A 27,396-nucleotide genomic window follows, 5' to 3' on the forward strand; every position below is an offset into this window, starting at 1 on the left:
GCCTGGGTGGGGGCTGGGCAGGGGGTTCTGTGGGGGCCGGAGGGGCAGCAGGGGTGCTGGGTGTGGCGGTGAATGCCCCAGGCGCCCTCTGTTTCCTGGGCAGCTCTGCGGCTATGGACGTGTTCCAGAAGGTAGAGAAGATCGGAGAGGGCACCTATGGGGTGGTGTATAAGGCCAAGAACAAGGAGACAGGGCAGCTTGTGGCCCTCAAGAAGATCAGGCTGGATTTGTGAGTGCCGCCACGGCCCCCGAGACACCCCACCCGGGGGCGACCCCTGCCCCCACCTCCGGGCTTTACCCTCAGCACTAGTGAGTGTGCCAGGCGCCTCGGGCGGCCGCGCAGGGGCAGCCCTCACTGCCCTCATTCCGGCTTTGCCCAGGGCCCTGGGCGGTGTAACAACGCGCTGGGGAGCACAGTGCCCTACTGCCGGGGGCCAGGCCGCTCTTACGGAATACAGAACACGCAGCTGACTCCGTCGGGCCCGAAGCCCCCTTCTTGGCTCCCTGCCGCCACTGCTGTACCCTCCTTTCCTGCAGGGAGACGGAGGGAGTCCCAAGCACGGCCATCAGGGAGATCTCCCTGCTCAAAGAGCTGAAGCACCCCAACATCGTCAGGTGAGGTGGGGGAAGGAGGTGGGGAAGCTGGGCCTGTCGCGGTCCCGCTGGGAACCGTGTGGTGACGGGTGTCCCCCGGCCAGGCTGCTGGACGTGGTGCACAGTGAGAAGAAGCTTTACCTGGTGTTTGAGTTCCTCAGCCAGGACCTGAAGAAGTACATGGACTCCGCCCCAGCCTCCGAGCTGCCCCTGCACTTGGTCAAGGTAGCGAGGGAAGGTCCGGGAAGGCCCGCTCTGCCCCGCCCCGCTCCGCCCGCCCCTCTCGCGCTCACCCAGCTCCTCCTTCCGCTCGGAGGGCAGAGCTACCTCCTCCAGCTGCTGCAGGGGGTGAATTTCTGCCACTCTCATCGGGTCATCCACCGAGACCTGAAGCCCCAGAATCTGCTCATCAACGAGCTGGGTGCCATCAAGCTGGCTGACTTCGGACTGGCTCGAGCCTTCGGGGTGCCCCTACGCACCTACACCCACGAGGTACTGCAGGACCGAGGGGAGACGGAGGACTGCTGAAGGGACGTCCCCTGAGCACTCAGCCACCCTGAAGGACGCTGTTTCCTTGCCCTCGCAGGTGGTGACACTCTGGTATCGCGCCCCTGAGATCCTCTTGGGCAGCAAGTTCTATTCCACAGCTGTGGATGTCTGGAGCATTGGTTGCATCTTTGCCGAGATGGTAGAAGGAGGGACAAACGTGGCCACGGGGAGGCCACAGGCAGGGTCGTGCTGGGGTGGGAGTGGGATCTGATTCTCCTGTGAGAGGTGGATTCAGGGGTGTTTGGGACTGGCTATGGGACTAAGGAAGCAAACCTTGTTCAGAAAAGGCCGGGATTCTTAGCCAGCCCTGGGAAGGCTATCTTAGCTGGGATTGGATTCTGTAGGACACGGGAGGGGACTGGAACCCCACACCTCCTCTTCCCATTTCAGGTGACCCGCAGAGCCCTGTTTCCCGGTGACTCTGAGATTGACCAGCTCTTTCGAATCTTTCGGACCCTGGGGACACCCAGTGAAGCCATGTGGCCAGGGGTCACCCAGCTGCCTGACTATAAGGGCAGTTTCCCCAAGTGGACCAGGAAGGGGCTGGAGGAGATCGTGCCCGGTCTGGAACCAGAGGGCAAGGACTTGCTCATGGTAGGTACAGGTGGGACGCAGCGGAGGGTAAGAAAGACTGCTGCTCCCACCGGAAGTGTCTCTTCGTCAGCCAGCCCCTTGTGTCACCCTCGCTCCTCCTGAGTCCAGCTGGTCGCTTTTCTGACACCTGAACACAACTAGCTCGTCCCTGTCCCTGTGCATCTTGATCGTTCAGCCTGGAGGCCCTTCCCCTCGTAAGTCCAGCAACATGAGACTCGATCCCAGGACCCTGGGATCATGGCCTGAGCCGAAGGCAAACACTTTACTGAGTCACCCAAGTGCCCGATACTTACCTTTTTCTGTAAACTTTCGCGGGCAGGGAGCATGCCTCCTCCACGTAGTTGCTCCTCACATGAGGCTGTTCCCTGCTGTCTGGGCCCCTGCCACAGTCTGTGCTCACCTGTCCTATTGCACCATCCTGATCTGTCGGGCTGACCCAGGCCAGACTGACCGGGAGCCCTTGGGCAGAGCCATCCATTGCCCACAAAGACTCAGAGCCACATCTGTCTATTTAATCTGGTGTTGGGCCAGAGGAAGGCAGGGCAGTATTTTCATCATTCATATACACAGGCCTGTGCATGCTGACCCACCCAGTGCCAGCAGGATGGTGTATGCCTCCAGCTAAGGCTCTTAGCACGCCGTCCTGGCTACTCCCTGGCGTGGGGTTCCTCCACAGCCTAGGTGGGGCTTTGGGACTCTGCGTTCCTGCCCCACCTGCAAGTATGCTCCCCAGACAGGTTTGGCCCTCTCCTTCCTGATACAGGGAGAGAAATCTGTCCCAGCCTGAAGTAGGCTGAGGCTTGGGAACCTCAGGTAAGAAGAGGACAGGTGGACTCAGCCTCTAGTCTGAAGGAGATGGGGATGACTTCCCAGGCTGGCCTGGAACTAGTTCTTTGTCCCCAGATTCTGGGAGTGGCCAGAACTGGCTCTCGAGCCGGGAGGTCGTGGTCGTGCCCTGTTCTGGTTTGAAGGCAGCTGCTCTGGGGCCTGGGGCCTGGAGGGTAACTCCACTCCGGGCCTGGCCACATCAAGGCTCAGGCTCTTTCCCCCTCCCCCTTCCTCCACAGCAACTCTTGCAGTACGACCCCAGCCGGCGGATCTCAGCCAAGGCTGCCCTCGTGCATCCGTACTTCTCGTCCACCGACACCCCCCGGACCCCCCACCAGTGCGTGCTGGAGCGGTACTGCCGCTGAGCAGGCCGAGCTTGCAGGCCTCTCTCCAGCCACCGCCCCCGCTGCCTCCCCACGCACTTCCCCAGAAAGAATTATCTGGGAGAGAGCAGAGCTCAGAGGAGCTTGGCTTCAGCCTCCAGAGGGCTGCGTTTGAGTTAGTTCTGCCTGCAGGTTAGCAAGTTCCGGTGTTGTTGGTTGGGCTTGACGATGCCGTTTCGAGATGGGGGCACAGAAGCTCCAAGTGCCAGGGGCTACGTGGTGCGGTGGAGACTGCATCCCCTGGCACTGGAACTACAGCTGCCAAGGAGAGCGCGAAGCCTGCCCCCCGCTGGCGGCAAGGCGGAGCCAGACCCCCAGTGAAAGGGTGCCCCCTGCTGGTGTTTATGGTTTTAAAATGTTTTCTAGGGAAGAGTAGCATTCCAGTGAAGAGTCCAAGTTAAACAGGAAGCGGGGCAAGGGGGAGAGAGGACATTTTCCTGATCCCAGAGAGGGAGAGGGTATGTGTGGCAGTTCTGACTAGTTGTCTTGTACTTACGATATGCTTGTGTTCGTTTGCCTCTGGTTTTAAGAACAGGAAATAAAAGTGATACATTCCTGAGTTTTCCAGCGTTTTTCTCCTCAAGGGGTTACCAGGGACTTGCTGCCAAGGGGGAGGTGGACAGAGGGCTGGAGACCGTTCCTGGCCCGATCTGAGAGACCCAGGACAGAGGTGGTGGGGAGGGGCTGTTGATGATCTTTCCGTGCGTGACCTGCCAACATACCCCCCGCCGCCAAGTCAAGGGAGCCGAAGCCCTTGGAAGCACCTGTTCCCTTGGCAGGGCTGGCTGGGCATGTCCACTTCCCACCTGGGAAGGGCCTCCAGCCACGCTGTCCCTTGTGCTCATGGCTCAGACAAATCGATTCTGCCTTCTCAAACATGAACTAGACGCTGGGAGAAGTTGTTTATTGGAAGCACTGGGTGGGAGAGGGGGGTTGGAAAAACAGATGTGCTGATCTCGGGGTCTGGGGATGGACTGGGCACCAGAGTTAGGGGAGGGGGTCCAACACCGCAAACTTTTGAGTAATAGCACCGCGATCAGAGGGAAGACCCAGCCCCTCGGGCTAGGCTGTGCTGGGGGTGAGGGTGCCTGCGTCCCACCCTCCCGCTCCCGCTGCTCCCCATGACCACTCGGCCCCGTCAGCGCAGGGAGCGCAGCGCCCGGGGGGAGGCGGAGCGGTAGCAGTGGTACCCCTCCAGCGTGGCTGGGAGCAGCAGCAGGCCGCTCAGGGGGTCTCTCCGGCAGCGCCCCATGGCCTCCTTGTAGCTCACCCGCTCCTTGGAGATGGGGTCTGTCAAATCCTTCTCGTAGCTGGACTCATCCTGCAGGAGCTGGGCCAGCTCTTCACTGATCATTCCGGACAGCACGGCCTGAGGGACAGGGATGCGGCCAGTCCTCTTGGGGTCGATGAGCCCCCCAGTCAGGTGCTGCACTTGCAGGTGTGGGAGCACGCTCTCCTGTGGCATCCAGCCCTTCTGGATGGCCTCACCCACCGACAGCCTCTTCTTGCTGATGGGATCCTCAATGCCCGTGAAGGCCTTCTGGGCGTTGAGCAGCCTCTGCATTGAAGTGTTCTCGATCAGTCCCCTCTCCATAGCCTTGTGCACGGAGTAGCGCTCCCGGCTGAGGAGGTCCACGATGCCCCCTGTGGCCGCCTGGGCCTCCAGCAGCTTCTGCCCCGTGATGGGGTCCAGCATGTTCTTGGCCACGGCCATCCTGATGGTGCATTTGTTGTCTGTGGTTGTGTCATAGATGCCAGCAATGGGAAAACTGTCATCGCTGAGCCCAAGAGAGACGCTGGGAGAGAAGAAGCCGGGGCCCTGGGGGGCTGGGGAGGTGAGCGGGGACTTGGAGATGATGGAGCCAATGGAGAGCGAGGAGCAGGGCTTGGTCTCCCCGGCCACGAGCAGTGCGAACTCGGAGATGGGGAGGTGGCCGTCCTTGTAGAGATGGTACTCCTCCTTGGAGATGCGCCGGCAGCGCAGGGCGGCCTCGATGGAGTACTGCTTCCCGCTCTTGCGGTCCAGGAGCACGGACTCCTCGCCGCAGGGGCCCGAGGTGGTGACCTCCTCCCAGTCGCACTCGAGCTCCTGCAGCTGGAGGTACTGGCCTCGATCGATGATGCCCCTCTTGTAGGCCTCGTACGGGGACATGTCCTTCCCTGTCTCAGGTTCGAGGATGGAGATCTTGGTGGAAAGGTTGGTCTCTCGAGTCTGGGTCTCCTGGTTGATCTCCTCTCTGCTCACTTTGGCATGCAGGTCCCGGAGGGTCCTCTCCTTCTCATAGATCTGGTCCTTCTCACGGAGGATGGCCGCCTCGAGCTGCGAGAGCTCCTGGCCCCGCTGGGCGGCCTTCTGACGCTCGCTCTCCGTCCTCTGGCTAAGCAGCTTCGCCTCCTCCTGCAGCTGCAGCACTTTCTGCTGCTTCTGCCTCTCCAGCTCCCGCAGCTCCTGCTGCAGCTGCCGGCACTCCCGGTCCGCCTGGTCCCGGGCCTTCTGGAGCTCGGCCTCCTCCCGGGCCCGGGTCCTCCCCAGCGCCTCGGCCCTGTCCAGCCGCTCCCGGAGGTGCCGCACCTCCTCCTCCCGGCTCTGCCGGGCCAAGCGCTCCCTGTTGAGCACCTCCCACGCCCGGGACCGCTCGCCCTCCAGCATCCGGTCCTTCTCCACCCTGATCACTTCCTTGTAGACGGTCTTCTCGTGCGATTTGGTGCTCTGGAGGACATCGATCTGCACCTGCAGGTTCTTGCACTCCCTATGCAACTCCGTCACCTGGGACTTCTCCTGGTCCAGGTCCTGCCGCAGGGCTTCCGTGGACTTCTCCAGAGCCGGGTCCTTTTCCAGCTTGACCACCTCCTCCATGATGATCTTCTCCTGCACCACGGGAAGCCGCTTTTCGAGCTCCTGAATCCTCAAGGTCAGCTGCCGCAGCTCCCTCTCCAGGGCCAGCTTCTTGCTCCGGTCCTCCTGGAAGCTGAGCAGGCTCTCCTTCTCCTGCACGCTGGCCCGGAGCTGCTGCACCTCCCGCTCCAGCTGCCGCCGCCGGCCTGCCTCCTCGTCCAGGCTCTGGCTCAGCCGGCTGTGGTCCTCGCGGAGCTTCGGGTCCTTCTGGCTGACCACCACCTCCTGCACCACCACCTTCTCCTCGGGCCGCCTCCTCTCCAGCAGCAGGTACCTGTTCTGCAGCTCGTGGACCAGGTCCTCGGCGGCCCGCCTCTTCTGTGCGGCTTCTCGCACCTCCTGGCGCAGCCGCTCGGCCTCCTTCTCCAGCACCGGGTCCTTCTCGTGGCGCACCACCTCCTTGTTCACGGTCTTGGTCTCCACCTTGGACCGCTCCCGCTTCCACTCATCGCGCTCCCCCTGCAGCCGGATGAGCTGCTCCTGGGCGCGCCCGCTGCCGTTGACCAGCTCATTGAGCTGGGCCTTCAGGTGGTCGATCTCCCGCAGCACCTCGGGGCTCCTCTCGTGCTTCACCACCTCCTGCGTCACCTCCTTGTACTCCACCGCCGGCTTCTGGGCCCGGAGGGCGGCCAGGTCGGGCAGCAGCCCCTCCACTTCCTGCTCCACGCGGCTCCTCTTGCCGGCCGTCTCCTGCAGCTGGGCCCTGAGCCGCACCATCTCCTGTTGCGTCTCCAGAGCCACGTGGAAGGTCTCATGGACGCGCTCCTGGAGCTCCACCTTGGGCGTCTGCTTCTCCACCACGCTGTACTTGCCACGCAGGTCCTCCAGCTCCCGTGCCAGCAGTGCGTTCTTGCTCCTGGCCTCCTCCAGGAGGCTCCTCAGCCTGGACGCCTCTTCAAGAAGGCCTGGGTCCTGCTCCACCTTCTTCACCTCCTTCACGATCACCTTGGGCTCCACGGCGCCGATTGCACACTCTAGTTCTTCCATGCGAGCCTGCAGCTTGGCCGCAGCCTCCACCGCCGCCTTCCTCCGCCCCGCATCCTCCTCCAACTGCCTCCTCAGGGCCTGGGCTGCCTTGAGCATTTCCAGGTCCTTTTCTACCTTGACCACTTCTTTCACCACCACCTTCTCCTTCACGTTGGGCGCCTTCTGCTCCAGGGCCAGCAGCTCCTTCTTTAGGGCCACTAGCTGGGCCGAGACAGTGGCGTTCTCCCCCCGCAGCTGCTGGATCTCACCACTGAGCTGGGCCGCCTGGCTATCCAAGCCAGGATCCCTCTCGATCTGGGTGACCTCCTTGGTCAGCAGGTGAGGCTGCATGGCCCTCCTCTTGCTCTCCAGCTGGACGACCTTCTGGGCCACTGCCTCCAGGTCTGCCTGCAGGCGGGCCCGCTTCTTGCCTTCATCCTCCACCTGGGACTTGGCCCTGGCCAGGCTGCTCTCCAGCTGGGGGTCGCGGTAGAACTCCACCACCTCCTTCTCTTCCAGCCTCTCCAAGGGCCGCTGCGTCCTCAGCTGTAGCAGCTGGCTCCTCTGCTCCTCCAGCTCCTGCTGCACCTGGGCAACCCGCTTCCTCTCCTCCTCCAACTGGGACTTCAGGGCCTCCGACTCCCTCCCCGCTCTGGCTGGGCCCTCAGACCCCTGCTGGGTGTCATGGGTCACCTGGATATCCTCACTGAGCTCCTTCTGCAGAGTGAGAGGAAGAAGGGAAGAGTACTGGAGCGGAGGGGAAGGAAAGGGAAGAGCCCCATTTCCACCAGACCCACCCCTACCCTGAGATCGAAGACCCCTCCCTGCTTCCTGAGACTTCGGGTAGGTCCTGGGAGTGGGAGCTGCAGACCTGAGGTGCTTGGATGCAGGATTTCGAGAGGACCCCTCAGCCCCACGATGTTAGGATGCAAGGCAGTGTTCGGGTGGAGTTTGCACTAGAACGTGCAAACAGGACAGGTCTCCTTTCCAAACCTTTCCCCCTCCCCTTCCATCCAGGCTCCCAGATATGGGCCCATGCTCCTCTGGGGGATGCTGGGGTACTCCTCTGGGTGAGGAAAGCTGGCAAGTCCCTCAGCCAGACATCAAGAGTCACAGAGGGCTTCTGTCTCCTGGTCCCCCAGGCGTGGAGACTTAGGTAGTCTCTTAACCCTTGTGGCTGGTCCTAAGGCTGAAGATATTGTGGGGATCTTTCTCCTGTCCCCTCCAGCGGACTGCCCAGTGGTGACACTGTGACTGCACTGAACGACATCTCCAGGGCCTGACTCTGAGATGGGTACCAGCCTGGAAGAGCTGCTGGGAGGAGGGCAGAGGGGGTAGGTGGGGAGCTGGCCCTCTCAGGCCACGGAGCCTGCCCCGGGGCTGCAGGCTGCAGGGCGAGGAAGAAGGGAAGCGGGAGCCAGGTCAACAAGCAGCCCAGGCCGCCTGGCACCAGGACGGAGGGGGTGTTGTCACCATACCTTCTCCAGCATCCTTCTGGCAAACTCCAGCTGGTGCAGCTGCTGCTGGTGTACAGCTGCGACCTCGGTGTAGGCCTTTGTCAGGCTCTTCTCCTAGAGAGGCCAAGGGGAGGCGGAGGGAGGGCAGGGTCAGCTCCAGCCGTAGCGCCTGCAGAGCTGGTGTGCAGGGACGCTGAGCCCCACTGGGTCTGTTCCATCTCACCTGCGCCTGGATGCTCTCCTGCAGGGGAGCCACTCGGGGTCTCTTGGGGGCTGACCCGGCCTGGGTGGTCTCCAGGGAGCAGCGATAGGTGTCTGCCTGCAACTCATAGTCCTGAGCAGGAAGGGAAGGACAACAGGCTCTTGGTCAGTGGGGGCTGCTGGGGGTGGGAGAGCGGGGGACTGGCAGAGGAAGGAGGGGAGAGGTAGGAAAGTACTCACCTGGAGAGCTGCCTGCAGGTCCTGAGAGAGGCGGGACACCATGGCCCTGTCCTGCTCTCGGCCCTGGACCTCCTGCTGCAGCCTCTGCGAGGGAGGAAGTGAGAGTCAGGGGACGTCAGCGAACACTACTCTCCCAGTCTCCCCTGCAGGGGCCTCCGGTGCGCACGCCACGGGGGCGGGAGGCCGCCTGAGGAACTGCCTTTCCAGGCATGATTCTCTCCAGGAATTCTTCCTTCATCTCTTTGGCAGAGTCCCTTCCTTCTGTCTTACCCCTTAGACTCCTGTTCTAGCAGGAACGTTCTCACCCAGTGCATCACAACCACCTAGAGAGCTTGTTAAAACAGAGATTGAAGGCCCCACCCCCAGAGAGTCCGGACAGATCTGGGTTGGGGCCCGAGAATTTGTATGTCTCTGGTCTCCACGATGCTGGTGCTGCTGGTCCCGGGACCACCCTCTAAGAACCACTGCTCTGTCCCAGTTGCTCTTAAGCCTGGCTGCCCCTTTTATTCACTTGGGGAACTTAAAAAAAAAAAAAAAAGTACGGATGCTCTGGTCCCAGTGATTCCAATTTAATCAGTCTGGAGTGGGGCTCTGGTACAGGGATGTTTTAAAACCCCCCTAGATGATTCTAATCTGCAGCCAGGTCTAAGAATCTCTGTCCCAAGCCAGCTTCCTGGCATTACCCTCTCACACTCATAGACACTGTCATCCTCCTGCGGCCCCAGGCCCTTGCCTTCCAGACCACTTACCCGCCCCCGACGTGTCCTGCCGTGGGCTCTCCCCCAGAGCACTTACCAGCATCATGGCCGGCAATGCACCGGCCTCCCCCACCAGACTGTGGGCTGTCTGAGAGCCGGATGTACCCACAGCCTCTGGTTCATCGCCAGTACATGGCCAGGGATTGGCAAGGAGGAGGAGGACGCGGTAGGAGTTGGAACCCCCACGCTGCCCCCCTCAGACCAGATGGAGACGGCCTTGCCGTTTCTGTGGGCCAGGTGGAGCATGGGGTGGGGGTGGGTGGGTGGTGGTCTCCCCAAGGCCTGTGGTCTGAGCTTTGAGGTCTAGAACACTGGCCACTAGGGGGCCCCACGCGCCCGGGCGGCTGTACCTGTGGGGAGGCGCCAGCCCATCTGCCCGCAGGTGGCCTGCAGCCCCAGTCTCACCTTCTGCGCCTGCAGCTTGTAGGCCAGCTGGCTGGGCCCGTCGCTGGGCCGCACCTGGTTGCGGGGCAGGTGCTCCAGCCAGAAGCTCAGGTTGTCCCTGCAGTTCTTGAACTGCTGGTAGGTGAGGCCGACATCCTGCAGCAACTTCTCCCTGCAGGAGAAGGCCCGGAGCAGACCCGGAGCAGAGGTGAGCGCTGCCCTCTGGGGATGGGTGAGGGGTGCACAGAGGAGGCTGGTGGGTGCCTCCCTCCCCGGGATGAGTCAGAAGGCCCGAGTGACCCACCAGGCTGACCCCCTCACTCTGGCCCTGTGCTGGAGCTGGGCATTCAGGGATGGACCAGACCGTCTCAGCCAGGGAGGTAGGTAGGCTCACCCTGGGAGATAGCTACTGTTATTATGCCATCTTAGAGCTGAGGAAACTAGCCTCGGAGAGGTGAAGTCACCAGTCCGAGGTCACACAGCTTAGCGGCGGCAGCTGCTGTGCACCGTGGGGGCGTGCCTGGAGCCCTGATGGCCCAGCCACTCACCGCAGGTCCAGCTGGTCCCCCACAGCGTGGTAGCGGTCGGTGAGGGCCCTCGCCTGGCGCTGCTGGCGAGGCAAGTCTTGGCAGAACTCATGGAAGTTGTTCTGCAGGGCGCTGCACGCATGCTCAGTGGCCTTCAGCTCCCGGTGCAGCCCCAGCACGCAGGCCTGCCGTTCCAGCAGCTCCCTCCGCAGGCGCTGGGAGAGGAGGGGACACGGTGCCATGCACCCTCGTGGTTCCACGAGTCGCCATGTGACCCCACTTGCCAGTTAATACTTGGTGAGGCCCCCTCCCACCAGGAGGCTGCCCAACCCCTCACCTGCAGCTCGCTGACCCTCTCTTGCAGCGCGCCCGGGCCGGCGGGGATGGGGGCCTCCTGCACCACGGAGGACTCGAAGCCTCGGATGACTCTGTCCGCGTCCTGGATCTGGTGCTCCAGACCCAGGGCAGCTCTGGCTCTATCTCGAGGGGGCCCAAGGTCAGGCACTCCGTCAGCCACACCCCAGAAGTGCCACCCAGCTGTCCCCCTTCCCCGGGCCCAAGAGCACTCACTTCTCCCCGTAGAGGCTGCAGAGCAGCTGCACGTCGCTGTACTTGTTCTTGACACTGTTGAGGGCCACGGGCAGGTGCAGGGCGGCGGGGCCCACTGGCCCGCCGGACAAAAACGCCTCACACTCCCGCTGGGCCGCCTCCTTCTCTGCTCCCAGGCCCTGTAGCCGCTGGGCTGTGCCCTGAGGCAGGGAGGGGCAGGGTCAGAGGTCTCCTTCCTGGGGGGGGGGGCAGACCCTGCCCACCAGGCCTCAGAGTGTGGTGTGTATGAGCCTGGGCACAGGCCAGAGACCCGGGGACAGTCCTGGCCCCGAGAGTCCCCATGTGAATGACCTTGGGCCAGTCAGCCTGGCTGAGCCCCAGTCTCCTCATCTGCCGAATGACTGGTGGGAGGAGGCAGCGTGACCCCATGCCACCGTGCCCTGCACAAAACGTCAGTTCCCTGCCCCGTCACCCCAGGCCAGACAGCAAAGCCCTAGCTCTGTCCACGTGGCATGGGTTCCTGTTCCTCATCATTCCCTCATCCCATCCGTAAGTCGTCGGGCCGCCTCACTGGGCTTCCTGTGGCCCCACCCTGACGTGGGAGATGCGCTGACTTCAAGACTCAAGGACGTACTTGGGGTCTGGCAGGTCCCTGTGCAGTCATAATCAGCGACTTGCCCACGACTTGCCCACACGGCTGACGCAGAGCCTCGGGCGGTGGTGGTGTCTGCTGTGCTATTGCCCTCAGCCTCCTTCTGCCCCGGCCTCTGCCCCCTGGTCTCCTTCCCTCGACGCTCCCGCAGAAACACCCAGCAGGCCAGCTCAGGGTGGAGACCCGACCTGCAGCACCTCGCGCGCGTCTGGCCCTGGCCCTCTGACCTGGGAAATGCTACGTCCTCCCTACGGTACAAGATGGAGTGGACAACAAGCTGCGCGACAATGTGTAAGGACAAGACTCAGAAATTTAAAAACCAAACCCAAAGGATATATTTGACTAGAAACCAGTTGGGAAAGACAGAACCAACTGCACCCCCAGGTGTGGGAGGGACGGCGTGCACTCCGGCGCCCAGAGGATGAGTTCCTTGTGACGGTGTTGACACACTGCAACCTTGCCAGGGAGGTGTCCTTGCTGCTCTCAGGACCCTCGCCAGAACACCTCCCCAGTGCGGGGCACAGGGCCTTTAATGTGGGCCCTGCCCTTCCAGAACCTTCCCGGGCCTTAGTACACTTCCTCCAGATGAGCTGGGTATCATGTACCTGTTTTCCGTGCTGAGGAAACCAAGGCCCAGAGAGGTAAAGTGACTTCCCCAGATCACACAGCTGTTCAGTGGAGGAGCCAGGACGGGAACCAGCTTGTCTTGAGCCCTGGACTGTCCACTCCCTTCCTCTGCCTTGGGTCCCTGCGGCTGCTCCCACACTTGCTTCATCCTTAGTTCATGCACCCCTAGCGCGGGACTGTTTCTTATTCCCGCTGTCCTCCCTCATCCACCCACCTTGTGGCTTTGGATGCGGCCCTCCAGGTCCTCCAGTGGATTTGCCCGGCTCAGCGGGGCCCGGGCCCAGGCCAGCAGCTGCTTCTCTATCTGCTTCAGGTCTCCATCCAGCCGGGTCATCTGTGTCAGGAGCTTCTGGGCCTGTGGGTCTACCGGGGCTGAGCCAGTGGGAGCTGGGGGCATAGGGTGCTGTGAGGGTCCAGGGCCCATCTGCCTGAGGACCAGCTCTTCCCTGGGTGCCCCCAGAGCATCCAGTGTGGGGGTAGGAAGGAAGGGGGAGAGCAGGCAGGGCCTAACCAGGGGAGGGGCAATGCTTGGGGCTTGCCAACCCAAGAGATGGAATCCCCTAGCAAAAGTCCCTAATCCAGGGCCACTCCCTACCCATCACAACCCCCCCAGTGACCAAGAAACCCCCCAAGTCCCCGGCCAGCCCTCAGTACCCTGCTGGCCTGTCCGTAAGGGCTGTGCAGCGCTGGCCGTCACATGGCTCTGGACTGTGGCCAATTTCTGCTTCAGGGCCTGAAGCTCTGAGGCCAGCCTAGAACAAGGAGGAGACCAGACAAGGACGTCTCCTCTCTCTCTGAGCCCCCACCCCACCCCAGGAGTCATGGGTCCAGGAGAAGGCCAGGCAATGTCCTCGAACACCACAGGACCGGGTCTGGTCCCACAGCCTGCCTCCTGCCCCTGAGGATCCCCAGGCAAACCCACTTGGAGGCCCTGGCCTCAGCTTCAGGGTCCGGAGCTGGGATGCAAAGGCAGGCGGCTGGGGCACGTTTGGTCTCCCCACCTGGGCCTTGAACGACCCAGGTGTGCTGGTCAGTGTTGTCCATCAGCAAATACCGCTCACCCCGCAGCAGCTGCACCTGGGGAGAATCAGGGCAGGGAACAAGGTAGGAACGAAGGCCAAGATGGGGTAGGGGTGGGGATGGGCCAGAGGCAGGGCAGGGCTTAGAGAGGGGTAGGACTGGGGCAGGGTGGGGATGGGTAGGAGTGGGGCGATGGTGGGACTAGAGGGGGCAGGGCCGGGGCTGGGCGGGCTGAGCCCGTACTTCTCCCGAGTCCCAGTCGCAGATGCTGTCCACGTGCAGGGGCTGCTGGGGTGGGGTCCTGCGCTGCTGCAGAGGGGCCACCTGCTGGCTCCGCCGCTGTAGGTCCCTAATGGTCTTCTCAGCGACAGCCAGCTGCTGCTTCTCTGCCTGTGGGGTCCCAGGCTGCCCTTGAGGCCTGCCCCATACCACCCCCCATGAGAGCCAGGGGTCTGGTCTTCATGGAGTCAGGGTCTCTAAGTCAGGAAAGTAAAAGAAACCTCTCCAGCAGGCCCAGGATTCTGGAATCTGCTGGTTGGAACAGAGGGGCTACCTGGCATCACTCAGGCCTCTAGAGTGGGGCCTGGGGAGGGGCTCAGAGCTCTTCTGGGTGGTCCCTGTCACATTACAGGTGAGGAAACAGGTCCAGGGTGGGGAAGGGCTTGCTGGTAACAGGGCAGCCCCCTCTTACTGGAGCAGACCCTCTTCTCCTGCCCTCCCTCCAGGATGGGCTCAGGACAGGACTAAGCCCCTGGGAAGGGTGAGGCCCAGACACAGGGGCTAGCCCCAATTCCTGGAGTGGAAAGCAGGTGGCCTGGGCTGGGGAGCATCCCCCCTCCCCTCCCCCGCCCCCGCTGCCTCACCTCCAGCTGCTGCAGCAGCTCTGTGAGGGCACCAGGGGGCGCCCCAGGGGCGGGGCTGTACTGGGTGTCCAGGCTGGAGTCCAGCTTTGCCAGGGTTTGGCTGATGGAGTCGGCCTCTTCCTGGAACTGAGGTAGGTGGTGGGCAGTCAGGGGCACAGCCCGGGGCAGCCCACTGTCCACCAACCCTGCAAGCCAGCTAAACGCACATTGTCCCAGGCCCTGGCACTGGCAGCTTTCCAGGCCGTGGGGCCTTATCCACTGGGGCACTCTGCAAATGGCGCATCTTGGGCTCAGCGGACTTGCTTCAGTGTTATAAAACACCTTGGCTTCTGTCTGCCCTGCCCAGGTGGAGGCGGTGCTCTCCTGCTCACTCCGGCTCCTGCAGTCATCCTGGCTGGGACCGGGGGTGGGGGCCAGGGCGTCGGGGCTGGAGTGGGAGCTGGGAGTGGGCTCTAAAAAGAACACCCCGCAGCTGAGTGATGCTGCGGAATTCCTGTCCCCGGGCATGATAATGGTATGGTGGTTGCGTAGGAAAATATTTTTTAAAAAAGGAAGAAAAAAACTCGTTGGCTTTTGTCCCTCTCAAAGCCTATGAAACATTTTGGGTGGAAGTTACCAAAAAAAAAAAAAAGAAAAGAAAAAAGTAAAAAAAGTTCCTGTTGTGTGTTCTGTCAATGTTTCTCAACCCTCTTTTCATTGTCATCCCTTCTAAGGAGAATTTTGGACATCTTCTCCTTAATCTCGCTACCATCCCTATAACATTGTAATGCTACAGATATGCTCTATATCCTTCCGGGATGGATACTGGTGATTTATGCATAAAAAGAGGAAGTTTCTTTCCCCCCTTAAGAACCAAGCCTCCTGGCAGCAGCACCACCCGGCCGCGAATGTTCGCATGACATCGTTCTCCTCTGGGACCTAGTCACAGGACACGGCTTTGCCACTTCTCAGAGGCACCCTGTCCCCCGCTGCACTCACGCGTCCCGTGGCGTTCCCAGGCCCCGCACCCCGCCGCCCGCAGGCTCACCTGGCGGTAGGCGTCCACGTGCTGCAGCTGGCTTTCCTGGCAGATGCACAGATTCAGGAAGTTCTGCCACTCGATCTTCAGGGCCTCCTGGTGGGTCTGCGGACGGCGGCACCGAGCCCTCGGACCATGCCCGCCCGGACCTGCGCCCCGTCGGCTGCCCAGACCTGGACCGTGTATCCTTCTCCCCAGCCTCCCCGGGAAGCCCCTCCTCCGCCCCCCACCGACTGAGGGAGCAGGTGTCCCTGCGACAACAGGCGGGATCTATCCTTTGCACCTGGATGGGCCCCACAGCCGGGTGCCCCAGCTCCACCATGCGCTCCCCGTCGTCCTCCAGCTGGTTCACGCTCTGCTCCTGGCTCAGCAGCTCGTGCTGCTTGAAGTGCTGGGGGGAGAGTCGGGAGCACGGGTGAGGAGAGGACAGGATGAGGATGGCCGGTGCCCCCTCCCAGCCCCAGTCTCCTGCACCCACCTCGTATTCCCGCCGCACGCCCTCGGGGTCCACCAGGAGGTCGCTCCAGTCCTGCTGCAGGATGCCCTGCTGCTGCTGGGCCAGGGCACTCAGCAGGCGCGTGCAGCCCTGCAGGTGTGTGTACAGGCTGCCCAGGCTCTGCCTGCGCCACGAGGCTGCCTTCTGTGCTTGGTGAGACGTGGGAGGGAGAAGGGGGAGCAGGGGGCGTCGTCAGCATGTGCCCGGAAACGCTGCCCCCCCACCCAAGGGTGCAGGCAGCTGGGCCCTGCCCCATTCCCAGCCCTTCCACTGCTTACCAGGAGGTCCCGGTATTGGCTCCTGATGGTAGCTGCATCCTGCCTCGACCAATGGGGGAGACAGAGCAAGCTCAGTGAGAGTCGGGGTGCAGGGGAGATGGCAGCCCACACCCCAAGCCGACTGTGCCCCCACCCGGACCCCTGGGCCGCACAGGATCTGATGGGAGAGATAGTGGGGGTAGGGCTGGAGGGCCAGGCAGGGATGGACGTCACGCACCGGCCCGATGAGGTTCCGGAGCTGCTGCCCGTAGGCCTCGATCTCCTTCTGCAGGATGTTGTGCTCGGCGATCTGCTGCTCCAGCTCTGCCGTGCCCGGCCCGTACTGACCCTCACGCACCTGCTTCTGCAGGACAGCCGGCCACTCAGCTCAGCCACTGGGCTGGGGTGGCGGCCCTCGCTTGTCCTCCCCACGTCCCCATAGGAAGGAGTGGAATTGGTCGTTTGGGCAGAGGGCAGACGGGCCAGCTGAGTGGCCTCAGGGAACGGCAGCCACTCACCCTGGGGGACATACTATTCTCCAGTGGCCTGGCTGAGGCCCGAGCATCAGTCCCTGACTCCTACGGGTCCCCAGAACGCAGGGCTCAGCCTCTAAAACATCTTCCTACTCTTCCCATGCCTCCTAACCTCCCTGGCCTCGGCACCTCCTGCCTAGAGACCTCTTGGCAGCCTCTGGGACCCTGTGACACCCTCCTCTGCCCATGCCCTCCCCACTGTCCCTTCATTGTCATCACGGCACCCCTTCTGTTGTGCCATCAAAGCACAATTCCTCACCTGATGTTCAGGGTGCCTGTGACCTGGCTTTGCCTGCCTGCCCAGAAAACCCCACTTCCCACCGTACTCTAGGCTGGAGCCTCTGTTTCTTCTTCTGGAATGTCCTCTCCTCACCATTTCACCCCAGCCTAACTAAGCTCTCCCACCTCTCTGAGGCCTCTTTATATGCCCCTTCCTACAGGAAGCCTTCCCTGACTGCACTGTCCCCTCTGCTCTCTCCCTGCCCTGAGCCTCCCACAGGTGCAAGCATACCAACAGGCCCCTGACGACAGCTCTGTTTTGCTCTCTGATTGTGCCAGGTGTGATTCTGAGCTCCTGGCGGTGTCTCTGACACGGAGGACAGCGCTGACCTGTTTTTGCTCCAGCACGCGTGCCCAGTCGACCCTGGGCCCCATGTCGGGCGGCAGCACTATCTTCTCGTACAGGGCACGGTACTCGGCACACTCCTGGGTCACCCGCTCGTGCAGCTGCTTGATGCTGCCAAGGAGGCGGCCAGCAGTTCAGGGCCGGGCCTGGGGCTCCCCTGGAACCCCAGCATCTCTGTCCCTAGGGCCCCGGCCCTGGCTGCCACCCCACTTACTCCTTCTCGATCTCCTCAGCCTGCGGGTGTTTGAGCCGCCGGGCCTTGTCCACATCCAGGAAGAGGTCCTTCAGCAGCACCTCGGCCTCCTTCAAGCTGCGGCCCACCTCCTGCCGGTGCTGCAGGGCCTGGCTCTGCTCGCCGTGCAGCCGGTCCTGTAGGTGGGGGACGACATCCCTGAGGCCCCTTATCACCGCCTGGGCCCCACCCTGAGTTCCCCAGGCTGCACAGCCAACCTCGGGGCCCACGCTGGCAGAGGGCCAGGCCGAGGGCATCTGTGGGGTGGGTGCAGGGACACAGGGGTGACCTGGGTCCCCCGCCCCGAGCCCCCAAGTTGGGAGTCCAACAGAAAAGGAGAGCTGAGCCCTCTCTCCCACTGTGTTTGGGGAAAGACCAGTAAAGGACAAGGGTTGTCTGCCCCACTTTAGCCGTCCCCAGTGGGCACTCTGGAGCTTTAGTGAGCCTCTCGTGCCCCCACGCCCCGCTGCTTGCCCCTGAGGACTTACCTGCTGCAGTCTCTTCTGGGTCTCCAGGATGTCCCTCTCCACCTGGTCAGCATTGGCCTGCATGCGGGAGATGAGCAGGGCCAACTCCGGGGCGGCAGCCCTGGGGTGCGGGGCGGGGGCGGGGAACAGAGCCAGCATGGTTGGAAAAGACCCCTCTGTTCCACCTGCATGGGGTCCCTCGTCTCCCTCTGCCCTGTCCTGCCCTCCAGCTGGGCTAACTGCCCGGGAGGGAGGCATCTAGGACCTGGGGAGGTCTGGTCTCTCTCTATAGGAGACTCTGTGAGATAACCAGCCCTGAAGGTGGGGGAGCACTGTCCTCACATGAGGGTTCAGAAAGTGGGGTCTCAGGTGTGCCCGGCACCATGGAGCAGGCCAACATCACTGTCCTGGCAGTGAGCTCCCAACCCCACCCAGCTCCTGCCACTTCCTTGGGAGTGAATCATGCCTCAGTCCCTAATACCCGAAACAGCAAGGCTGGGCTTTGGGGAGGGGCAGTTGCGCTGGCTGTCCCCCATCCCAACCTCCTCTCCCCCCAGCCCTGCCTGCCCCTCACCACCCCAGGCTTTGCCTGTGCCCAGGCCAACAAGCCTTTGGAGGAGGGGCACAGCACTGGGGCAGGGGGAGGCCAAGAGATTGCTGGGACACCCCGACAGTGCCCAGATTTAAGGATTAAGCCCAGATTGGGACCTGGCATGTTCCCGGTCACACAGCAAAGAGCAGAGCCAGCCTGATCTGACTCCCCAGGGTCCTTTCTACGGGGCACCTGCTGTGTGCTGAGCTCACTCTCTGGGGCCTAGAGGCCCAAGCAGACCTAATAAAAGTAGATTGGTCCAAGGCTCAGAAGCACAGCACCCTGTGAAGTTACAGTCCTGGGCAAGGGGAAGGCACACTGAGCTGGGCCTTGAACTAGGGGTGAAAGGATGAGCCCACCCCCACCCCACCCCCTGCCCGGGCAGAGGGGCAGTGCCAGGACAGACCCAGTCTGAAAGAACTCTGGCCAAACAGGCTGAGTTAGATCATTCTCTAGCACTACTGCTGTGTGGCCTTGGGCAAGTTACCTAAACTCTCTGTGCCCAAGGTTCCTCGCTTATAGAGTGGAGCTTTAACAACGCCTACATCACAGTGCTACTGTGTTAGGGGCATGGCCCATTGGAAGCACGCAGTGCACAGCCTGCGTGAGTCGGCATCCCGTGCGTGCTGGTGTTGATTCCACTAGGGAGTAAGCTCCATGAGGGCAAGGACCTGTTGGTTCTGTGCAAGGTGACATCCTCAGTGCCTAGAACAGTCCTGGCACACAGTAGGTGCTCAATAAAGGCGTGTTAAATGAATGGACCACGCAGCAGGGGACCAGTGAGCCCTGTTTGGGGGGCCGCAGCGGGAGCCGACCGGGCAGTCCCAGGTTAGGAGAGTACTGCCCAGGAGCCTACATGGGAGCAGGGAGCCGTGGGTCCTGACCCCCGGGTGACCTGTCCTCAGGCCCAGCCTCCTGGGAGGGCTGCTCCCACCGGGAGGCGCACACTCCACCCTGGGCAGGGCCGAGGAGCGCCAGGGAGGACAGGTCACTCCAGCGAGAGTCTTAACTGCTGTCTTTCCTGTCTGCCCAGAAGCCCAGCCTCCGTGTCATCGCCCCGATCCGATCCCTATCGGGGTAATGAGCCTTTCATCTCCGCTCCCAACTGCCACCTCCACCCTGCATAGGCCAGTGAGAAGGAAGAACAGGAGGGAAGCAGCCAAGTCTGTCTTTGGGCCATGTGGCTGCCGAGAGCCAGGCTGGGTCCGGCGGGGAGCTGGGGGAGCAGAGGAGGCTCTGAGGATGAACTGGCCTGCGGGCTCTCCTCTTCCCCCGCCCGCAGCACCCTCTCCTCATACCCACACGGTGCAAGAATCACCCCAACACTGTAACAAAACTCCAGGCCCGAGGGGAGAGCCTTGTGAGGAAAGCTGCAGCTTGGGCTCTGCGGCACAGCCCCGCCTCCCTGCACCTGGCACCCCACCTCCTCCTCCTGGCCTCGGTCCTTCTGCCCACCCTGGGCCCAGGTTCCAAGGGTTGGCCCAGCCCAAGCAGAGCCTCCAGGGCAGAGCCACAGAGAGAGAGCCAAGCAATCCAGTCTCCCAGCCCCCAGGGCCCTCCCCCTTCAGTGCATCTCCTGCAGAGAACCCCTATCCATAGCCCTCAGGTCCCCTGGACAATGCGGGAGCCCCAGGCCAGCCCTGGCTTCCTGCCAGGGCTGGAACTCGGTCTGGGCTTGGGTGCAAGTCCACCCCACCACCACCCCCAGATTTCTGGCCTCGGGACACTAAATGCCAGTACTGGGCTAGTCCTGAATTCCGGGCTGCCATCTCCAGGAGGCTAGAGCACCTGGGCGTTGCACCACCCCTGCCCCAGCCCACTGTCCCAGGCCCCGCTCACCGGCTGTGCTTGCTGGGGGAGCCCTTCGGAGAGCCCTTGGCTGGGGAGCTCTTAGGGGACCCCTTCCCCTGGGAGCCTTTGCTCAGACCCTTGAACATGGTTGTAAAGGCAGGTGCCGGCTCAGGCTGGGCTCGGCCGGTGTAGGCAGGTGGCGGGCGGCAGGCGTGCGTCCTCGCTGGCTGTTTAGCTGGGCTCTGGTGAGGTGGGGTGGCTGGGCACTGGGCAGGCAGTTTCTGGGAGGCCCCTCCCCGCAGGTGAGGCAGCAAGCGAGCGCGGGCTGGGGCTCCACGCATGCACCCACACTGCCCACACTCAGCGGCTCCTGCACAACCAGTTTGGGAGGAAAGGGCACGGCCCAGAGGGCGGGGCGCCCGAGCCTGCCCGACTCCCAGAGAAGGTCTGGACTTGTTACACCCACACACCCAGAGGGAACCGGCAGAGATCACACCCAGACGGGGAAATAGCCAGGCCCAGGAGGGACAGGGCTACAGACAGACAGATGCTCGCACAGGCTCAGGGACAGAGGCCCAGCCTCAGAGCTTGGGCTGGGGGTTAATAAACACTTCCAGGCAGCCCGGGGCACCCGGCTATCAGGCTATCAGGCATGCCCCCACCCACAGCTCTCACCCCACCCCAGCAGAGGTGGGGCTGCTCCTCCACCACCACTATGGGGCAGCCAGGGGCATTCACCCCAGACAACTGGTACAAGGTACATTTTAAAAGTGGCCACCACCCAGTCGGCTCCCCAGATGACAACCTCATGGTCCCACTGCCTGATCTTCCTGGCTGGCTCAGTGTCATCCTGTCTGTGGCTCTGGGATCCTCCAAAGAGTTTCGGACCAGCGCCAGAGGGGCTGGGACGCCCCCTGTACCCCTCGCCCCAGGACCCCCAGCATTAGCCTCCAGGTGCTGCTGACCCTAGGGTCTGGCTGAGCCCCCTGGGAACCACTGTACTGGGGTTTTTCTGCCTGCCTCTCCTCACTCAGTCCCCCAGAGGTGGCCCCTGGTGGAGTCAGATGGGGTGGTGGACCGTGGTGCCAGCTTATCGGCCTCTTCCTTAAGTGCCAGGGAGGCCATCCTGGTAGCTGCCTTCTCCTGCAGTGCCCCCCTATTTCCAGGCCCTCCCTCCACTGTCCCACCTCAAAGAATCCTACAGCTCGAGAGAGGCACTCCCTGGAACCATTACAGTGTTGGTGGGGGGTGGGCTGGATGAATAGCAAAGGGGAGGGATGCAGCTGTGCTGGCTTTAGAGCACGGGGACATCCTGGCAGGCCCAGCTGGGGGTAGAAAACAGAGAAGATGTAAGGATGGATCCCTCCAGCTAGAGAGGGCAGGGGAAGAACTGAGACTGGCCATAGGCCCCAGTGGGACAAAAGAGGCTGAAGTCCCTTTTGCCTGCGTCTCATGGACAAATCACTGAACATGGTCCTAGAGAGGGGACAGGAGTCACCCATCCTGGCAGGGGTGGGGAGGGCACCAGGGGGCCTTGAGAAAAAGTAGCAACAGGGAAGCAGAGTGTCTCCAAAGTTCGGCTCCTGGCTGCTGATTGTGAGCTGGAGCCAGAGACGGAAGGCCAGGCCCAGAGGCCACGCAGCCCCTGCCCCTGCCCTTCCTCCATGTTATTGCTGGGTGACAATTTTCTTTGAACCACTACTAGCAGGCCTGCAATCTACTGTCCTCAGAAAGGGGCCATTGTTTAAAGGACCGCAGGATCCAGGAGCCAGCCCTGAACGCCAGCCTCTCATCTCCAACCGGAGAGCTCACTTCCTTATCTTTGAGATTGGACAAGTGATGGCAATGCCCAGGAAAGCCAAGATGGGAGGCAGGAGATTTCAGCCCTCAGCCCACTGGCCTGCCTCCCCGAAGACTCTGGGCCCTTTCCTGGGAGGTGGTAGTCATTGGAGGTAGGGGGCCCAGGGGGAAAAGATGTCTAGACTCCAGCCCTGGGAGCAGAAGCAGCCAGGGGAGCACCCCCCCCACACACCAACCTGGACAGGGGAGAGGGATGCAGACCCCAGCTGCCGATGGCAGGAGGCAAAAGGCGGCCAGGCTGAGATTTGCAACAGTTGAGCTTTGTCTCCTGTCTGCAGAAGCTCTCCTGGAAATAAATGAGCGCCATAGGAGTCTCTCACACGCCCCAGAGATTAAGGGTAACTGATTCACTGCAAGAAAAACAAGAGCTGAATTCCTGGCGTGACTGTCTAATGCCAAATCAAATCAGCCCCCGGCTCCCCAGATTGGGGCTGACATGCAGCCGGCAGGAACAGCCTGGCCTTGGAGGTGCTCCTAGTCAGACGGCCGTGACTCTGAACCCCAAGACCAAAGCACAGGAGAATGGACAGAGACAAAGACCGGGTTTTAAATACGTGAGAAAGACAAGAGTCATTTAGAAGGCCAGGACGGGACAGAGCCTTCGTGGAGAACTGCACTGTCCCACACGGCAGCCACAAGATTTCAGCCACTGGATTTCAAAGACTCAGTGTGAAAAAAAGATGTGCAATATCTCATCAATAATTTTTTATCTTGATTAAAGCCACAAGATTTTGGATATACTGTGTTAAATGAAATGTACTTTCAAAAATCAGTTTCATCTGTTGCTTTTTACTTTTTTAAAATGTGGCTACTAGAAAACTTAAAATTACACATGTGGTTTGCATTTGTGGCTCACATTAAGTTGACCTTTGAGCAACGTGGGGGTTAGAGATGCCGTCCCCCTCCCAACCCCCGTGCAGTTGAAAATCTCTGTATAACTTTTGACTCCCCCAAAACTTAACTACTACCAGCCTACTGTTGACCGGAAGCCTTACTGGTAACAGAAATGGTCGATCAATACACCTTTTGTGTGAGAGACGTATTATATACTGTATTCCCACAATGAAGAAAGCTAGAGAAAAGATGTCTTTAAGAAAATCGTAAGGAAGAGAAAATATATTTACAGTACTGGACTGTATTTATATAAAAAAAAAAGCGCCCCATATAAGTGGACCTGCGCAGTACAAACCCATGCTTTTCAAGGGTTAACTGACAACTGTGCCAAACAGCCGTGGCCTAGAAGCTGGACAGGACAACAACTTTCGGCCTTCCCAGACCTCGTCCTGCCACATCTCCTCCTTTTGAACCAGGCAGGAAGCCCAGGACTGGCTCCCTGTCCCGCCCCCAGGGCCTCCCCTCCCCTGGCACTTGCTTCCTCCTCTGTGGAGTGAGAGGTTGAGGCCCACTGGCCCGGGGTCTCCCCCCAGAACCGTGCCAGCTAGGACTTCAAGTAGCAGCTTCTCACATCCCTTAGCCTGGAGCTGGCAGGCAGGCCGACGCGGGCCACTCACAGCTCATGGGTGGGAGGCCAGAGCGGGCGAGCTGATCAGAACTGAAAGCCGCCAAGCAACCAGCTCCAAGGCCGCTGTGCACGCATGCAGCTAGGCAACGGGGTAGCAGCTTGAATAGTGTGCCAGGGCTTAAGCTACCCGTTCTCTCCTTCAGCTCTTGGGGCTCCTGCAGGGGACATTCTTCTCCCTGCTGAAGCAGATGGTGACGATCCCTGACTTTGCCCCGGAAGCCATAACCTGCCAAGCTCCCATATGTTCCTCGATCAGGACAAGCTTTGCCATCTCAGGAAATTACCCTCTGTTTGTACAAAAGCTCTGCCACCAGACCCTTGGAGCCAAGCTGGCTGATAACCTCTCCTGCCTCATACTTGCTTGGCCCGCCGAGGAGCAAAGGTGCCTCCGCCAGCTGGGCCTAGAGAAGACGAGGGCCGGTGAGGAGGGGAGCTAGCACTGAGTCTCCCTCTGTGTGCAGGCGCCAAGGGAGGCAGAGCTGAGGCCCCAGGAATCTACAGAGTGCTCTGGGGGAGGCTCTCTTGGCTGTGAGTGTGCCCAATGAGCCTGCTAAAAACGATGCTGAAGGTCCGGCTGGAGAGAAGCAGAAGGTGACTATCACTTGCCCAACTAGAGCAGAACAGGCAGGAAAAGGAGCTGGTTATTCCTTTTGGGCCTTTTACAGGGAGAGTCTAGAGGAAGCAATTCAAACCTACCAACCAACCCACCCTACCTGTCGGGAGATCAGGGTCCCCCATACTAGATGACAAGACAGAGGATAAGGGGTGACCTCAGGAGTCCTCAAGTCCCAAGTCTGCCTCAGAGGACAAGGCCAAAGCTGTTCCCCTCTAGGACTGCCTCCCTTTCCCTAGCCTTGGGCCACGGCGGCAGGCCTAGTCCAGGCGTGGGACCGGTGCCGGGACAGCTACGTCTCTGGACCACAGCATAGCCTGTCGTTGCGTGAGCAAGCCCTACATTCCCGGTCTGCAGCTGCCCATGCTCTCAGGAGCTGCTGGGCCTCCAGCTCTCCCCAGGTGCCCAAGGGCTCCAGGCCCTCCTGTGAAGTTCAGGTCTGCCGGTGGTGACCAGGCAATTGTGGGGCTCTGGAGCTCAGCAGCGGGAGTCACCCTGGCCGCACCAAAGCGGCACTGGCTAACCTGCACTGAGCCCCGGTCACCGGTCTGAAGAAGGGAAAGGTTTATAAAACAAAACAGAAAGAATAACAGTCTCCGTAGCTGAGAAGCAACCCTTCCTAATTAGCCTTTGCGGCCAGGAAATTGGAAGCACACAGGGCAGCTCAGTGCACTCGCTTGTTGTCCTGGTGACGCTGCTTAGACCGAGCGAGGAGCGGGGCCTGGCTAGAGGCTCGCGGCAGAACAAGGCCGTGGGGGCGCACTGAGGGAAGGGGGAAGGGCAGGTGTCAGTGGAAGGGGCCCCACCAACTCCCCGCACAGCAGCCCCGCCTCTGGGACCCTGGGCTCCCGCTGTCCCCGGAGAGAGCTGCTCACTGCAGGGCTACAGTCAGGAGAAGAGAGTTTCCTAGCTCAGTCCTAGCCAGGCAGGGGCTCCTCCCGCGAGGCCCCAGGTCCCAGCCAGGACAGCGTGCAGGCTACAGGCGCCGTCCAGGCGGGGCGGGGCGGGGGGGGGGAATTCCTATTTGTCAAGTGCCTCTTGGGTACTAAGTAAGCCCTTCGCACATTTTCCTTCTCAGTCAGAGAAGCAGATGCCCTTCTTTTCCAGGTGAGGACCCCCACGCCCTCTCCATTCCACAGACGAGCCAGAGCTGACGAACATCACAGCTTTGGGGGACCGGTCACCTGCCTGTTAACTGCACTGCCTCTTGCCAGAAGACCCCTGGGAAAAGTTCAGCCGAATAGAAGGGATGTGGTTCTTTTCCAAGTGTGAGGAGTCACTGAATCACAGACTGAGCAGGAGGACACATACTGCAGTTAGTGGAGGTGAAGAAACCATCTGCCGAAAATGGGGACTACGGAGAAGCCAGGGTCCCCCCCCCCCAACGCCATGAAAATCCCCGCAGAGGGTATGGCCGAGGGCATGGCAGGGCCCTGTCCGCTCGGCGTTTCCCGTAGGGCTTGGTACCAGCACAGAGCAGCTCATCAGACTGACGGGCTGTCACAATCCTGCCCCAAAGCAAAAATAAAAACCAAACCTTAGAACCTGAGATCACAGTCCCTTAACAGCTCAGCAAGGTCAGACAAAAGGTTCTCACGAGTACTCCATCAGTATTCGTTCATCTGAGATCACATTTCATCTAACTTATATCAACTAATAACACGGCGAACACTGCAGAACTGCCCTGCACGGGGGGGGGGGGGGGNGGGAGGGTTGCGGCGGCGGGGGGCTTGCTTGCCACTCGTGCAGTCCCGCCCGCGCCCCGCCTCTGACATGCTGCAGACCAACAGGCTAGATTCTTCCAGCTGGTGCTGTCAGGATGCAGGCAGCGTCCAATCTGTCTCTCTGCTTTGGAACATCAATAAATTTTACAGCTAAACCTGGTTTCTGTCTCTTCTGTAGCAACAACTGTCTTAAAAATAAAATTAGAACCAACACATATTTTTGCTATCTTTGGGTGTTTTCCTAGACCTCTGAAGGGTCCAAGCTTGTGAAGGCTGTGGACAGCAACATGCTGTTCAGAAGTCTGCGATCGGCTAGCTCTGGGTATTAACAATGCCAGGTGTGCAAGACCAGCACTGCCACAGCAGTGACGGCAGCCAGGCAGAGTGCAGCCCCTACCCCCGCAGTCCCCGAATCAAGTGTCCCTCTAGAGGGGGTGAGGCCAAGGCCTCAGTGGGAGGAGAGATCAGGATGGTCTCCAGCCACAGTACGGGCAGGGGCGCACTGCCACCACAGGCTGTCACCTCCTGGCCATGGTGAAAGGCTCAGGTTGCCACCAGAGAAAGCCTGGCAGTATTTCATTTCCAACAGGGGAATCCAAGAATTCTCATTGCTTAAAGTAAAACTAGAGAGTGCCTTGAAACAATGCAGACAGGGAGGAGAAAGCACCCAGGAAACTGAGCAGTCAGGGCCCCTCCAGCCCCGGCTGCCTCAACGCTCTGTTTTTCCAAACAGAACCAACAGAGTTAGAGGCCACAAACTTGGCCAAATTATGTCTTACAATCTGATGCTCAGCGTTACCTCCTGGTAACGAAAGTTAGCTTTTCACCACTCATGTTTCCGCAAGTCAAGCCCACCACCACTCAACAGCCAGTAAGAACCAGTAGCACAGCCACAGTGAGGCCCAACCCGACGCAAGCTTCTCCTCCTCTCTGGATCTGGGGAGACAGAGGCCTCTCGCAGGGTCCAAGCCTCCTGAGCAACCACAGCTCATCCTGGGGAGGAATGGGAGCCCCAACTGCCAGAACGAGCAGGGGAAGAAATGCAGGTACCCACATCCACCCCTTACACCTCGAGACCTCACTCTTGTTCCCTGGGAAGGACGGACTGTGTGGCTGCTGGTCTCGGTCTGTGAATCTAGCCAGCAAAATGTGCTGGCCCAAGGAGCGGCCCGGGGCTCGGACTCTGAACTGAGTGCCGTGAGAGATGCTTCCTGGCCTGAGGACACCATGGGGTCCTGCTTTTGGCACAGTCTCCCATGACAGCCTGTTTAATGTCCAGGGATCCTACGTGAAGGGATGTGCAAGCTAACCAGAGACCTTGGCCCTGCCAGGGCTGTCTTCTTATGTAAACACGTGCTCTTAATACTAACCATGTCTTGTTATGGCCTCACTGGCTGACCACAGCCTCTACTACTCAGAGCAGCTGCCAGAGACACCAGGAGGAAGGGAATTTCTAGTGTGGCCACAAGAAAGGAAAAGCTTAGAAAAGGTCAATCAGAATGACTGACTCCGGATTCCGCCTCCCCAGTGATGCCAGCACTCACAAGAGAGCAGGAGGGGTGGGAATGGCTGTGAGCA

The 27,396-nt window shown here is 60.9% G+C and overlaps 2 protein-coding genes across 5 annotated transcripts in view; one reads left to right on the plus strand and one right to left on the minus strand.

Moving 5' to 3' along the window:
* The window catches only part of LOC100480845 (cyclin-dependent kinase 3), a 24,320-nt gene extending 20,813 nt beyond the window's left edge, over positions 1 to 3,507 (plus strand). For 3 of the 4 annotated variants that reach the window (XM_034641762.1, XM_002919889.3, XM_034641763.1), the window contains exons 5-11: positions 104 to 229; positions 538 to 615; positions 699 to 819; positions 916 to 1,086; positions 1,181 to 1,282; positions 1,534 to 1,737; positions 2,805 to 3,507. In XM_034641762.1, coding sequence (XP_034497653.1) covers positions 104 to 229; positions 538 to 615; positions 699 to 819; positions 916 to 1,086; positions 1,181 to 1,282; positions 1,534 to 1,737; positions 2,805 to 2,930 — 928 coding nt within the window. In that variant the 3' untranslated portion in view covers positions 2,931 to 3,507. The remainder of the gene's footprint in view (positions 1 to 103; positions 230 to 537; positions 616 to 698; positions 820 to 915; positions 1,087 to 1,180; positions 1,283 to 1,533; positions 1,738 to 2,804) is intronic. The other variant, XM_034641764.1, reaches the window with a different exon arrangement.
* Positions 3,508 to 3,826: 319 nt separating this feature from the next.
* Positions 3,827 to 20,625, minus strand: EVPL (envoplakin). The gene is made up of 22 exons (XM_019800349.2): positions 20,148 to 20,625; positions 17,738 to 17,837; positions 17,232 to 17,386; positions 17,002 to 17,128; positions 16,098 to 16,223; positions 15,881 to 15,919; positions 15,585 to 15,746; positions 15,390 to 15,497; positions 15,116 to 15,211; positions 14,089 to 14,214; positions 13,469 to 13,615; positions 13,128 to 13,282; positions 12,860 to 12,957; positions 12,420 to 12,592; positions 10,948 to 11,126; positions 10,715 to 10,853; positions 10,399 to 10,592; positions 9,872 to 10,022; positions 8,709 to 8,792; positions 8,491 to 8,601; positions 8,289 to 8,381; positions 3,827 to 7,527 (listed from the first exon to the last, which is right to left on the minus strand). The coding sequence occupies exons 1-22, from the start codon at positions 20,438 to 20,440 to the stop codon at positions 4,087 to 4,089; spliced, it is 6,297 nt and encodes a 2,098-aa protein (XP_019655908.1). The 5' UTR covers positions 20,441 to 20,625; the 3' UTR covers positions 3,827 to 4,086.
* Between the last annotated feature and the right edge of the window lie 6,771 nt (positions 20,626 to 27,396).

This window comes from Ailuropoda melanoleuca, chromosome 13 (assembly GCF_002007445.2).
Source record: "Ailuropoda melanoleuca isolate Jingjing chromosome 13, ASM200744v2, whole genome shotgun sequence".
NCBI lineage: Eukaryota > Metazoa > Chordata > Mammalia > Carnivora > Ursidae > Ailuropoda > Ailuropoda melanoleuca.

Bases quoted from the DNA above. Each gene is read 5' to 3' on its own strand.
- EVPL (XM_019800349.2), bottom strand. From the start codon at position 20,440: ATGCGTGGAGCCCCAGCCCGCGCTCGCTTGCTGCCTCACCTGCGGGGA. The intron at 15,747-15,880 runs GTAAGCAGTGGA...CACCAAGCACAG, and splicing joins GCCAATACCGGGACCTCCTG to AAGGCAGCCTCGTGGCGCAG. The intron at 13,616-14,088 runs GTGAGGCAGCGG...GGGACCCCACAG, and splicing joins AGCTGCTGCAGCAGCTGGAG to GCAGAGAAGCAGCAGCTGGC.